The sequence below is a fragment of the Mytilus edulis genome, chromosome 14, assembly GCF_963676685.1.
Source record: "Mytilus edulis chromosome 14, xbMytEdul2.2, whole genome shotgun sequence".
Lineage (NCBI taxonomy): Eukaryota > Metazoa > Mollusca > Bivalvia > Mytilida > Mytilidae > Mytilus > Mytilus edulis.
Window position 1 is genome coordinate 1343213 of NC_092357.1, and position 16036 is coordinate 1359248.

Sequence of the window (16036 nt, forward strand, 5' to 3'; positions counted from 1 at the left end):
GACTCAGTCAGGCAGTTTTGCTTTGACGTGTGGTGAATACTGGACTAAGTCCGGCAGTTTTGCTTTTACATGTGGCGAATACTGGACTAAGTCAGGCAGTTTCGCTTTTACATGTTGTTTGTGTTACTGCACTAGGTCTGGCACTTTCTGCAATCGCAGACTTTACTAGGCCAGGACGTTAAACTTGTAACGGCAGATACTCTGGCCTGCGTGGGTTATGCACTTACAGTTTCACATCTATCAGGGGCTACTAAACATGGTCCAGCACTTCACGTGTGACGGTGGTTACTGAACTGGGTCTGGCATTTCACTTTCAGATGTGGTGGCGGCTGCTTAAGATGGTCTGGAACTTTAGCTTTGACTTTGGACAGGCCCCATGTTACTGATTGATAGAGTCAAATACTTTTACTTTGACAAGTGTCGGTGGTTACTGAATAGAGTTGCAACTTATAATGTTTCAATTTCACATGTGTCTGGAATTACTAAACTAGATCTATCACTTTCACGTGTGACGGTGGTTTCCTTACTAGATCAGACATTTCACCTATAATGTAGTGGGTTGAACTTTGTCTGCTACGTTTATTTTCACCTTTTGGGATCTTGGCTTGTGATAGTAGACCGCTGTTTATCAAGCTAATAATGGAACAAAATGAGTACAACAAAAAACATTTTCAAGATAATAGGCAAACATGAAAAATAAAAGTAAAATTTGTCATTTAAGGGCAGCAACTCATACAATAAGTCGTACGACAGTATTGCTGTGAACGGACCATTTTTAGAGCTCAACAACTAAACTTTTTTTGCTCCATCAGATTCCTCCGCTCATAAGGGTTTTCAAAATAATAGACATGACTTGTATTTTGTCCCATGTTCTATTTCTAGGCATGTAAGCGATTTCGGTTGGTAGAAAGAGTCATCAGAAACATTTCTAAACTTGATACCAAATGATAATCATGGCCAAGTTTTTTTTAAATATAAAAGGGATGAGAAAATCTCAATGGGTAATTTAAGCAAGGAGAGATAATAAATTTTATAGCAGAGCGTCTGTATGGGGATCTTCTTTTGTCAATCATTGATTTTCTAGGCAGTTTACTGATTTTCTTCTTCTTTTTTTTTACTATTATTCTCTATTCTTTATATCTTAGCACTCAATTACTTTTTTTGTGATAGGAATTTTTCTAAATTGTCTTTACTTTTCTTCTTTAGCCTGTAAACTACAATAGACCCCCAAATTATATGTTGGTCTTGTGCACTGCTTTTTTGTGAAATTGCAACTATTAATACCGCTTTTGTGTTCATTTTGGGAACAGTATATATAACTGTCGATATATATGTTTTAATTTCCTGAGTTCATCCAGAAAAAAATCCAATAATACATGCACGCAAAAATTTCTGTAGTTTAATTTGCATTCATTATTTTTCATGGCATGCATATTGTCATTAATATAAAGTTTTTCCGACAATAACTACTTATTCTATAATTAACGGAGTGGCTAGCCGGACGAACAGTGCTAGGGCTATTTGTCCGGCAATTACAATGCGCATGTCATTTTAATGCTAGCCGGACAAATAGCAACTGCCTATAATTAAATACGACATATAATTAATATGTTAAATGTCATTGCAAAAATAATAATTCTATGAAATTAAATAAAACATAGTCTGGAATACGTCAATGAGACAGCAACCCAACGTCACAACTAAACAACATTGTTTAAAGACCACAACTTAAGCGGTAGTTAGATCGTTCAAAACAATCAACGACAAAAATCCAAAATGAGTATCCCCAAAAATATTGTACTATTAATTCTTATTACAATGACTTTTTACATATGAGTTAACCGTATATAATAAGCCTGAAATAAACATAAACATTTAACATTTCAAAGTCTTAAAATTAAATGCATTACAGTCCAGTGTTTAACAACGTTAAAATTACCATTATGCAAAAAAGCAAAAAAAAAAGTAACACATTGCACCATGTCTATGAGCACGTTTGGTAGGATATTCTAATGAATTAATATCTATAAATAAATCAGCCTCGTTATCATTCTATAGGTTCCGAAGTATAAGTTGTATACGGAGTAGCTGATGGGACAATTCTATATTTAGGTTTGGGATATAATCTATTAACAATATCCTCCACATTCTTTGTCCGAGAAAGTCCACTCACTAAAGGTAATTGTGCTCGTATTTTCACTTCGTCTATGTGCACGGGAGTTTTCGGACATTTTCGTTCATCGCCACATCTTCGTTTGTCGACAGAAGAATATGTTGGCGTGCGTACACGTCTCACGAGTTCATTTACATCATCATGTTTTAGAATTCGACCATCAGTCCCATATTCATAATCAAATGCATCGGGAGGCGAATTTTCTTTTTTGTTTTCATGTTCATAACAAAGATGACAGTCGTTTATTTTTTTGGCGCGAGAAGCGGTTGTTGGACGTTGCACCCTTCGAAGTATCTTCTCTTCGGCTTCACTCGGAGTTTTTGATCGACAAATTCGTCCCTCCTTTAATTCTTGTTCCTCCTCCTTCTTTGCAGTTATCTGAGCGTTATACATACTCTCTGTCGGTTTAAGCAGTCTTCGGAGCATTCGGATCATATCCCGTTCTGACAGGCGTTTCGAGTCGTATCGTTTAGTATTTGAAGGCGTCGGCGTTCTTGTACACGATGAAGGAGGACGCCGTCTGTTTCCGTTTTCTATTAAATACTGATAGTTTGACACTTGCTTGGATTCTTCAGACCATATTTTGCGTTCATAAGTTGATCTGATGAGTCTGTTAGTGATGTCATGTTCCTCTTGTCTTGAAGCAATTTTCCGGTATCCATAGGTAACTGGCGGTGGTGGCATCACCTCACGTTTATAATACATCCCACTCATTGTTAAACTGAAAGCAGAAAGAGATACAGATAATTATATTAACCAACATGCGACATGTCACTGTGGCCTTTAGGCAGATTAATTGTACAATGAAACACATAATGGGATTTAATATCACCAAACGAAAAGGTCTATAGGCTTATATATATCAGACAAAATTGCACATTTTCATTTGCACTACTTTTCTGTGGTCGTCGGTTAATTTACTTTAATACCAAGGTCAGGCAAGCTTTTATAAAAGGTAATACTTGTATGTAAATGTTTCTGTACTCCTGTACAAACGGTAATATGTGGTCATTGTAAACGTCAATTAATGTTACGAAGCATGTTTTAATTCGTTTTTCAAAGAGATGTACATGTTCCCTTATAAAAATTTACTAAATTAAGGGTAAGTGACCATATTTTGGAACTTGAAAGGGGTAGATACAAAAATATAAAAAGGGAAGAAAGTTTATGTCAAAATTGTTGCCTACACAAAATAGATGACGCAGAACATTTTATATTTACATGTGCAAAAAATAAAGATTTGAGATTTGAATTTTTGCAGAAAGTTAGAAATATCTATTCCGATATAGATAATATAGATAATATGGATAAATTGGTTTTATGTCTTTCGTGTCTGTCAATTATTCAGTATGCTGCTCCATTTGTTAAAAAGTCATGGTCACTGAGGAGGGTGGACTCAACAACTGCATGATAGATACATATATGTATATAATGTTTTGTTCGTTTGTTGGGGTTTTTTTTGTATGATTTTTTGTAAAATTATTATATTGATTTATGTATACCTTCAACCCATATGGGTAAAAATGTGCATTTATTCAATAAACTAAACTTATAACGGTAATAAACGACGGCATGATGTCACAAGGTTCTTTAAATGAAAGCTAATATTATGAAATCAAATGTAAGATTATAATATATTATTGCTTTTAATGCTTAAGTCCAGTATTTAAAGTAATATATACATATTGATCAAAAGATTGGCCGTAAGACTTCATAGTGTTAGTTTTATAATTAAACATTAAAACCTGGCGGCCCGTCGTCATTAAAGGGTAAAACTTTTAATTAAAGCCAAACAAAAGTTGATCCGTACCGGTACGGACGAAGATCAATAATCGTAGTGTCTAACACTGATATATATAATGGTGTCTGTGTTTTATCGATATCTTTATTGTTTTAAGATCAATGAGTTTAATGTCGTAGTTAATTAAAGTGCATGTACATGCATCATAAACTTCAGTATAAGGTAATGTCTGTTATGACGTTATTTAGTTTCGTTGTCAGTGAAAATCACGAGGTACATGAACCGACTCTTAACTATTAAAAAAAAACAAGGAATCGTATTGGTAGACTCTATGGTATTGTGTACAGTGAACAGTGGCGGATTCAGAAATTTTCATAAGTGGGGGCCCACTGACTTTCTAAGAGGGGGCCCGCTCCGGTCATGCTTCAGTGATTCCCTATATATTCCACCATTTGTTTCCCAAAAAGAGGGGGCAACAACTATAGGTCACCGTACGGCCTTCAACAATGAGCAAAGCCCATACCGCATTGTCAGCTATAAAAGGCCCCGATAAGACAATGTAAAACAATTCAAACGAGAAAACTAAAGGCCTTATTTATATATAAAAAATGAACGAAAAACAAATATGTAACACATAAACAAACGACAACCATTGAATTACCGGCTCCCGATTTAGGTGTCAGTTTTAATTTCTTTTGTTTTTGGCTTGCTGTCTCAATTTATAAGATATCTTCACTTATCCATTGTCCCAGTGTTAACACACCTTTGAAGTTTGTTGAATATTTTTCATATTCAGATCCATATTGATTTATAATTTTAAATTAAAAACCGTCAAATAAATTGTCGATTGTTTGTTCTTAAATTGGTCTTTTTTTATGTAATGAAATAACGCCATTATTTATTTTCCAATAAAAGTATCGATTTGAAATGGTTCTCCTTTAATTTCGTTATAGTTACCCATTTAAACAATTGAGTGGGTTACTTCATAAGACATTGATTGCCCTTATATTATCAGATATCAATACCACATTAGGTCAAACTAACTACATTGTTTGGATAGGTATCTATAACAAATAGAAAGTGAAGGACATTGTATAGATCTATCTCACTGTCAAGTAATTAAAAGCTTTTAATTAGTCTACATGTACATGCAAGTAGACCCTGAAACTGTATACTGAGACAGTTAACTTCTATAGATAAGAACCCTAGAAGAAAAACATTAATGTTCGAGGGTGGTCACATACTTTTGAATTTTAAATGAATCGGTAGATCGTTAATTTAGTAATGACAAAAATGACACGTTACAGACTTACTACAAAGAGTAGAGACCTTGTTGAGATCGATCATACAGTCAGAGGATCTTATAGAGGGTGAGAAAACGACCGCATTTTAAATATGTTAAACCTTTTTGTCGCTGTTATAAAGATTAATGTTTAAATCTTATATTAAGAAAAAATACACACCTGGGGGTAGACTAAAGGTAATGAAATGAAATAGTGCATTTAAAATGTCATTTTCCTACAATTTACGTGTACATGTATGTATTTAACACTGTAATAAATCCGTTTTATATGCAATATTTTGCAGATGCGTTGGTAAGTATTTAATATTCATTTGTAAAGTAAACATTTGTTAGATCTAATGTTATACAATTATAACAAGTAAAGGACACATACAGAATACGAATAATGTAAAATGAATAGTCTCTTCATGTTTTTCATCCATTCTCATTGCTCATGTAAATATAAAGAGATGTAGAAGATTTCCAAAGAGACAACTGTCCATCAAAGTTTTTTTTTTTTTTTTTTTTTTTTTTACAATTAACGTGGACGTAAGCAGTTATAGACAACCGCACCTTTAACAATGAGACAAAACAATAACGTATAGTAGGCTTTATAACCACCAACGTGAAAAATATGAAATAATCAAAACGAGAAGCTACCGGTTTAATTTATAACAAAACATGCACTTTACGGGAAACAAATAATTATAACAGACATTGAAATACAGAATCCCGACTTGTTACAGGCACTTACACGGAATGTGGCGAGGTTAAACATGTTTGTGATCGCCCAAACCTCTCCATAACACGAGACAGTGGTAATACAATACAATATAATATAATATAAATATAAAAATCAAAAATGTTATAACTCCTCAGATCGATACAAAGCAGTAAAAATATGTAACGAAAAAATAAACCAGTGTATATATACATCCCTATATAACCCACAGAAAACATAAAGTACAGATCTAATTGTACCAATAGTTAATAATAACTAGTTTTAAGAGTTAGACAATAACAATTAATGAAGAAAAGAAACATATATCATTGACTTATCATAGATTACTCTATATTCTGCTGTTTAAAATTTTCTGACGACCATGTGCACCACACTGGACACGTTTTTATGCCCCACCTACGATAGTAGAGGGGCATTATGTTTTCTGGTCTGTGCGTCCGTTCGTCCGTCTGTCTGTCTGTCTGTCTGTCTGTCTGTCTGTCTGTCTGTCTGTCTGTCTGTCTGTCTGTCTGTCTGTCTATCTGTCTGTCTGTTCGTCCGTCTGTCCCGCTTCAGGTTAAAGTTTTTGGTCAAGGTAGTTTTTGATGAAGTTGAAGTCCAATCAACTTGAAACTTAGTAAACATGTTCCTTATGATATGATCATTCTAGTTTTAAAGCCAAATTAAACTTTTGACCCCAATTTCATGGTCCACTGAACATAGACAATGACAGTGCATGTTTCAGGTTAAAGTTTTTGGTCAAGGTAGTTTTTGATGAAGTTGAAGTCCAATCAACTTGAAACTTAGTACACATGTTCTCTATGATATTATCTTTCTAATTTTAATGCCTAATTATATTTTTTATCCAATTTCATGGTCCATTGAACATGGAAAATAATAGTGCGAGTGGGGCATCCGTGTACTTTGGACACATTCTTGTTGAATATACTTTGCAACTTATAATCGTAGCTAGACTCCTTACCGTCTCATACCGCCATTAGATTAATAAATACAATCCATTCTTCAACATCGTGTTTGTTCCGTAAATGTAAGATGAAGCAATTGAAATTACTTAATTTAGTAGAAGATTTTTCTGAAAGTTTAAAGAAAGTTGTCACTGAGCTACTTCAGTTGATATCTGAGAATTATGACCTACAAATATCACGGTATTAACCCGTTCAAACTCTAAATGTGCTATAAAAAGTTAGGACTACGTACAGAAAAGAGGACAACTACCTAGCGATTAGTGAGTTCTTAGATCGGAAGTTTAAGATTAAAAAGAATATTATTATTAAACAAATCAACACAATAAACGCTTTCCATTGCAGATCAAATTATTTTGGTGTATATATTTAACCAGTTTTGAATATTATATATCAATTTTGAAACCTAAATGTTTTACACCTATTGCACCTGTTCCGAGAAAGAGCTGACCTGAAAGTGTACGTGAGGAGGGGAGCTAAACTTGTTTAGATTGACAATGACTAAAACCATATACCTTTAGTTTAATACTCAGATAGTTAGATAGTTTCCTTCTTCGGTTTCATTTTTGTATTAAGTATACTAAGTATTTCAATAATTTTCCAAGAGAGTTGGGGAGGTAAAACATAATTTGATTTTACCACTTTTAAACTACCACAGCCTCCCCTCCCCTTGCCTACAGCCTCCGTTATAAAAAACAAGGTTTCCCCAAAATTCGTAAATGATTTTATTTTTAAGACTTACCTGTTTTACACCTATTTCACCTGTTCTGATTTATCCTTTAATGACACTTTATCAGAACATCAATTGAATCAATAACTGAGAGATTGTGTCACGATTTTAGGTCTGAAAATAATTTCCCATCTCAAAATTCCTCTGACGTTAAAATGATCTTAAGATTTATAAAATCTAGCAGCCTAAATCACGTGATCTTATCCGTTGAAAGCTGTACTAATACCGTTCAATTTCATATTAAATACTAACTTTTTAAATCAGTTAAAATTTGTTTTGCTAAGCATGTTGCTACTAGCGATCTCATTACGTGTGTCAAAAGGGAAGACTTATAAAGTGTATATTTAAATCTAATTTTTACTTTCCGTGTATTCAATATTTAAAGTCCTAAATCCATTGAAGCAGTGAAATGTTTGTTCATGGGAGATTGATTTTAAAGTGCCCGTATTGATTTGATTAATTGAATGACCAAAAGAGTTTCAAGATCGTCTCAGTGTTAATGTAATTAAAGTATTTGTTATATACTAGTCTACTAGTTAAAGTTTTGTCATTTTTTTTATAATTAAGAAAGACCATCTTAGTTCGGTACAAAGGGACTTTTAAAATAAATTGGAAATTAATGACTTTATAAACTGTCATAATTGAAGTTACAAAATGTAGGTTCGGGATTTTATATAACAACTACGGATCCGATCAATTGCCATTGATTTGTTACACATATATGATCAAATCGTAAACTTATGAGACCTATATAAAGTGGAATAACACGTACGTCCTATGGCGACGGTCTCCCGTCTTCCAATTCCAAAATAAAAAGGAAATATAAAATCTTTCAATTATTTGATTTAATATTTTATTTTTCATATTTGACCTATGTTTTTAAACTTTATGTTTGAATTGTATTGTGGCAGTTAGTTTTAATTTTGATTTGGAGAGGAAGTGCAATGTTTGGAGAGAAGCATTTTCGCTAGCCTATTCAAGGTTACGATCCACTCCGCTCCTGTTAGAGACTCCAAGCATATAGCAATGCATTATTCTAAAATTATTTAAATTGAACAAATGCAAATTAATGAATGTAAATATCTATAATATTGTATCTAACGGAACAGATCAGTTGAGAATTCCAATATTTTCATTCTTCTAATGTATACATAAAGTCTATAATGTGTTCAATAAATATACCTTCTACGCAAATCATCAGCAAATATAATACTGAAAGGAAACGCTTACCACAATTAAAGAAATATATTGATGTGCCCCATACAGTTAATATTTACTTATAATAACGTGGTATTTACATAAAGTTTTATAAATACAATAAATCATCATATTACACTGTATTGGCGTGTTTTCACAAATACAAAATACAATTCTATAAATCACATTGAAGTGCAGTGTAAAGTCTATGTTAAATTTCAATCCTTATACAAGTCCTGTGACAATAGTGGGCATGTATATTGTTTGAAAAGTGCAGAATGTAAACGAATACTAGTAAAGGAAAATGTGGGGTACGCTAGATGGTCTGAATCAGGTTTATTCATTTCAGTATTTTTTTGATTTTGATAGTTATTGTTATGCCCCTCCTACGATAGTAGAGGGGCATTATGTTTTCTGGTCAGTGCGTCCGTTCGTCCGTCCATCCGTCCGTCCGTCCGTCTGTCCGTCCGCCAGTCTGTCCTTCCGTCCGTTCGTCCCGCTTCAGGTTTAAGTTTTTAGTCAAGGTAGTGTTGGATGAAGTTGAAGTCCAATCAACTTGAAACTCAGTACACATGTGCTTTATGATATGATCTTTCTAATTTTAATGCCAAATAAGTGTTTTGACCCCAATTTCACGATTCGATGAACATAGAAAATGATAGTGCAAATTTCAGGTTAAAGTTTTTGGTGAAGTTGAAGTTTAATCAACTTGAAAACTAGTATACATGTTTCCTGTGATATGATCTTTCTAATTTAAATGCCAAATTAGGGTTTTTACCCCAATTTCACGGTCCACTAATCACAGAAAATGATAGTTTGAGTGGGGCATCCGTGTACTATGGACACAATGTTGTTCTCTTTTCTTCAATGACCTGGGAATGATGACTGCTGCACCCCTATTTTGACAATTTTACCTTTTATGTCCTTTTTGTTTACTTATCGTTGTAAATATAAAGGAGTTCGATGTGACTGTCATACAAGTGAGAGGTTTAACGCTATAAAACAAGGTTCAACCCACTATTTTCTACATATGAAAATGCCTGTACCAAGTCAGGAATATGGCAGTTGTCCATTTGTTTGATGTGTTTTCCTTTTTGATTTATCATCGGAGTTCAGTATTTTTGTGATTTTACTTTTTATATATCTTTTGTCATTATTCTCTATTCTTTATATTTTAGAACTCAATTATTCTCTTTTCATTACTATTTTGAATTATTTAGTTCTTCTCTCTATATATCCCTTTTTTTATTCTGCAATTGAGAAAACTAACGGTCTAATTTTTCACAAGCAATGTTATTCATTTTTAAAAGAAAAAGGTTAATGGGCATATATAATTGCTTATTCTTAAAATTTAACTTCTTGTGGATGTCGAATACAAATGCGATTTTTCCGTAAATTTTGCTTTTTCCCTCAGAATTCTACGTCTGGTGGCACATAAAATAAAAATAAAAATCATTTCTAAAGCGAATAAGTAAAATTCTAAGTAGAAGAATTTGAATTTTGTCTCAAGATTGATTCAAGTGTTTTTTGTTAAGATAAATTCTAGACAAGAGTGTCATCTTAAAGATTAAACTGTGCACTTTTCTATCACATTAAAGATAACAGAATACACGTTTAGACAATTTCTGTTATCAAATCTTAGGTCATATGTCTCTATTCTAGGTATTTTGTTCTAATATGGGTTTTTTTTCGCATTTAAACTCATATTATTCTGTAATCGTCATTACTGTTTCTTTAATTTTAGGTCATATTTCTCTTTTATTGGTATTTTTCTATTGTTTTTTTTTCTATTTAAGCACTACATTATTCTGTAAAAGTCATTTCTGTTTTTTTTTTTGTATTTTGAAGTTTATTTTTGAAGCATTCCACTGTTTCTGTAGGGTTTTCATTCTTATTATGTTTCCCTCCGTTAAGGTTTGCGACCTGTATTTGTTTCAGTTAAAACGTTATATGACTATTGAACAAAGGTATACTACTATGATTTTTCTATTGCCTTTCTTTGCCTTGTCTATATATTTTGCTTATTTTTGATAGTTGATGTGTTTCCCTAACTTTCAGTTTTGACCTGGATTTGTTTCAGTTAAATCGTTATATGACTATTGAACAAAGGTTTACTACTATGATTCTTCTATTGCCTTTCTTTGCCTTACCTATTTTTGTTTATTTTTTATACATGACGTGTTTCCCTAAGTTTCAGTTTTTGACCTGGATTTCTTTCAGTTAAATCGTTATATGACTATTGAACAAAGGTATATTACTATGATTCTTCTATTGCCTTTCTTTGCCTTACCTATTTTTGTTTATTTTTTATACGTGATATGTTCCCTCCGTTAAGGTTTGCGACCTGTATTTGTTTCAGTTAAATCGTTATATGACTATTGAACAAAGGTATACTACTATGATTCTTCTATTGCCTTTCTTTGCCTTACCTATTTTTGTTTATTTTTTATACGTGATATGTTTCCCTCCGTTAAGGTTTGCGACCTGTATTTGTTTCAGTTAAATCGTTATATGACTATTGAACAAAGGTATACTACTATGATTCTTCTATTGCCTTTCTTTGCCTTGTCTATATATTTTGCTTATTTTTGATAGTTGATGTGTTTCCCTAAGTTTCAGTTTTGACCTGTATTTGTTTCATTTAAAACGTTATATGACTATTGAACAAAGGTATACTACTATGATTCTTCTATTGCCTTTCTTTGCCTTACCTATTTTTGTTTCTTTTTTTATACGTGACGTGTTTCCCTAAGTTTCTGTCTTTGACCTGGATTTGTTTCAGTTAAATCGTTATATGACTATTAAAACAAAGGTATACTACTATGATTCTTCTATTGCCTTTCTTTGCCTTACCTATTTTTTGTTAATTTTTTTTACGTGATATGTTTCCCTCCGTTAAGGTTTGCGACCTGTATTTGTTTCAGTTAAATCGTTATATGACTATTGAACAAGGGTATACTACTATGATTCTTCTATTGCCTTTCTTTGCCTTACCTATTTTTGTTTATTTTTTATACGTGATATGTTTCCCTCCGTTAAGGTTTGCGACCTGGATTTGTTACAGTTAAATCGTTATATGAATTATATGACTATTGACCAGCGGTATACTACTATGATCCTACTGTTGTCCTTATATGAGTATTGACCAGCTGTATGCTACTATGATCCTACTGTTGTCCTTATATGACTATTGACCAGCTGTATACTACTATGATCCTACTGTTGTCCTTATATGACTATTGACCAGCTGTATGCTACTATGATCCTACTGTTGTCCTTATATGACTATTGACCAGCTGTATACTACTATGATCCTACTGTTGTCCTTATATGACTATTGACCAGCTGTATGCTACTATGATCTTACTGTTGTCCTTATATGACTATTGACCAGCTGTATACTACTATGATCCTACCATTATATGACTATTGACCAGCTGTATCCTACTATGATCCTACTGTTGTCCTTATATGACTATTGACCAGCGGTATACTACTATGATCCTACTGTTGTCCTTATATGACTATTGACCAGCTGTATGCTACTATGATCCTACTGTTGTCCTTATATGACTATTGACCAGCTGTATACTACTATGATCCTACCATTATATGACTATTGACCAGCTGTATACTACTATGATCCTACTGTTGTCCTTATTTGTCTTACCTATTGACCAGCTGTATACTACTATGATCCTACCATTGCCTTATTTGTCTTACCTATTGACCAGCTGTATGCTACTATGATCCTACTGTTGTCCTTATTTGTCTTACCTATTGACCAGCTGTATACTACTATGATCCTACCATTGCCTTATTTGTCTTACCTATTGACCAGCTTTATACTACTATGATCCTACCATTGCCTTATTTGTCTTACCTATTGACCAGCTGTATACTACTATGATCCTACCATTGCCTTATTTGTCTTACCTATTGACCAGCTGTATACTACTATGATCCTACCATTGCCTTATTTGTCTTACCCATTGACCAGCTGTATACTACTATGATCCTACCATTGCCTTATTTGTCTTACCTATTGACCAGCTGTATACTACTATGATCCTACCATTGCCTTATTTGTCTTACCTATTGACCAGCTGTATACTACTATGATCCTACTGTTGTCCTTATTTGTCTTACCTATTGACCAGCTGTATACTACTATGATTCTACCATTGCCTTATTTGTCTTACCTATTGACCAGCTGTATACTACTATGATCCTACTGTTGTCCTTATATGACTATTGACCAGCTGTATACTACTATGATCCTACTGTTGTCCTTATATGACTATTGACCAGCTGTATACTTCTATGATCCTACCATTGCCTTTCTTGTCTTACCTAAGTTTGTTTATTCTTTATTTCTAATCCCACCATTCAAGTTAATCCCTATCAGATTCTAAATATTTTGAAATACAAATTATGTAAATCCTTATAGGATACTCTAATATTGTGTAATACAAATTATGTTTACACTTATTTTAGCAACATAAGTATAACAACAGCTTAATAAGCTGAGAAAACATTACTTTATCTCTCAATTATAATTTATGTGCCAATAATGTGTTTAATATTAGAATTAATGGGCCAATAATTTGTTTAATATTAGAATTAATGTGCCAATAATTTGTTTAATATTAGTGTCCTTATATAAATTTGTTCAATTTTCTGAATTGCACTCCTATTTTCATTGATAAAGTTCTTATGATGATTTTTTTTTATTTGACGTGAGTGCGTACTTGTTCATCTCACATAGCCAAACAGACGCTCCCATTTTTTTTAAGAGTGTAAGTGTCGGTCGGAAGAAGACCTAGAGTAACAATACTTTTATTCCCCAGTCACCAATGGGGTGTTTCAAGTTGCTTGGATGACAACTTCATGTTAGACTATCATAATACCACTATTCACCCGGTATTGGTCGTGCCACTAAGTGGACGGGCGCTAAAATCTACTTTTCAAATGATATGGGACTTACGACTTATTGAACGGACGCAGTAGTCTAGATAACATAATGCTCTCATTATCGTTGTCGAGGCATAAAAAAGTAAGAGTAGTTTACCGATGTTTAGATCTAGGATGTCTGTTTGTTTTGTTCACGCATCGTTGTCAATTTTATAATTTTATGGAATTTGATGCGATTGTCATACAAGTGAGAGGTTTAGCGCTATAAAACCAGGTTCAAGCCACCATTTTCTACATACGAAAATGCCTGTACCAAGTAAGAAATATGACAGTTGTTATCCATTCGTTTGATGTGTTTGAGCTATTGATTTTGCCATTTGATTAGGATCTTTCCGTATTGATTTTTCCTCGGAATAGAGTATTTTTTTGTGATTTCACTTTTTACCAATGTTCAGATCTCGGAAATCTATAATGATTTCTTGACCCAATGGTTTCTTTAATACTTTTTGTAAGCCTTGGCCTCTCAAGCTATGTTTATACATCAACAGACCGTGAATGGAATCACCAAAGTGAAAATGAAAGGTAGCCCGTGACCTTATCAATGCTGGCTTTACAAACAATTGAGATTTTTTTTTAATAAGACATAGACGCTTCTGATGTTGTCTTCTCTGTGGTCGGGTTGTTGTCTCTTTGACACATTCCCCATTTCCGTTCTCAATTTTATGCTATATATCTGTGAGTTATTTGGATTAGCATGTTCATGTGTCCAAATTGAGACGATACCAATGATTTGTTCGGAGCGTCACTGATGAATCGCACGTTTGGCATTCACATTATAAGCCTAGTATCTATGATGAGTTTTCAAGTAGATACAACTGGCATCTATGTACCAATAATTAGTATGCTGGAATATTTATTAGTTTTCCCACCATCAGTTAGATCGATTATTTAGGATAATTTGTGAATGTCTAGTATTAAATACTGAAATGATAAAAACTTAATAAGTAAAGATAGATAATGCATTGGCCTAAACATCAAGGAAGTTTAAAAAAAACGTCCATAGATCACATCATTATTCTAATTCAAAAAAACGTCCATAGATCACATCATTATTCTAATTCAAAAAAACGTCCATAGATCACATCATTATTCTAATTCAAAAAACGTCCATAGATCACATCATTATTCTAATTCAAAAAAACGTCCATAGATCACATCATTATTCTAATTCAAAAAAACGTCCATAGATCACATCATTATTCTAATTCAAAAAACGTCCATAGATCACATCATTATTCTAATTCAAAAAAACGTCCATAGATCACATCATTATTCTAATTCAAAAAAACGTCCATAGATCACATCATTATTCTAATTCAAAAAACGTCCATAGATCACATCATTATTCTAATTCAAAAAACTTCATGATTGGGTTGTTATCACCAACTGTTTGAACGACTCTTTGTATCCTTTGTGTATTCAAGGTCAGTGTTCGTACAATCAATGTCAAAATCAACAGATTTCTTCCAGTGGGGTTTTGTTCGAGTGTATGAGTGGAGATGTACATCATCCCCGGTAACTTTTCTAGTATTGGCCCCATACACATGTGTTTCCTTCTGCCAGTTGTCTTTTAGTGTCGTGTACGGATTTAAATAGTCCATATCCACTATTTCCCGCGCTGGCTTCCCATGTGACGAACAGCTGGTTCTACTAGAATGGTGATTGCTTTGCAAGTTAATGACTATGTTAACATTAGACCGGCAGTCTTTTCTGCTGCTATTCAATAGGCCTTGTTTGTTTATGTTTGAATCAATATTTACATGTAAATTTTCTTTTATGGGACGCATAACACTTTCGTCGATTGTATGATAAACCCCAAGTTCAGTTTCCTCTTTGATCTTTTCCAGGTTTACATCTGTTGATATTTTCCTAGTCGTATAGTTTCGCATTAGTACTACGTTTATAAATAGAATGAAAACAGCAAGTATCACAATTAAGCATGGTACAGTGACCAGGAATCCATATATCATTGCTGTGTTTGATCCTAGAAATAGGACGTGAAAAATAACTTTTACATTTCATTAAGAATCTAGTCTAGTGTGGCGTGGTCAATTACATCAAATATTTGATGGTCAGTTCTTAATCAGTTTAATGATCTTTCATCTTGATTAATTTGACAGTTTATACGGTACATGGGTTGTACAGCAGAGATGCAATAACATTTAGAAGTTTATCAAATACTGTAAGACCATAAAGCAATGTTTAATCTAATTTAAGAACAGCTGTTTATAGCTC

At 33.2% G+C, this 16036-nt stretch overlaps 1 protein-coding gene across 1 annotated transcript; it reads right to left on the bottom strand.

Annotated features, from left to right (window-relative positions):
- Positions 1 to 1379: 1379 nt before the first annotated feature.
- On the bottom strand, positions 1380 to 7982 carry LOC139504459 (uncharacterized). The gene is made up of 2 exons (XM_071294553.1): positions 7643 to 7982; positions 1380 to 2894 (listed from the first exon to the last, which is right to left on the bottom strand). Exon 2 carries the CDS (start codon positions 2885 to 2887, stop codon positions 2048 to 2050), a length of 840 nt encoding a protein of 279 aa, XP_071150654.1. The 5' UTR covers positions 2888 to 2894; positions 7643 to 7982; the 3' UTR covers positions 1380 to 2047.
- Between the last annotated feature and the right edge of the window lie 8054 nt (positions 7983 to 16036).

Coding starts and splice junctions, on each gene's coding strand:
- LOC139504459 (XM_071294553.1), bottom strand. CDS start 2,887: ATGAGTGGGATGTATTATAAACGTGAGGTGATGCCACCACCGCCAGTT.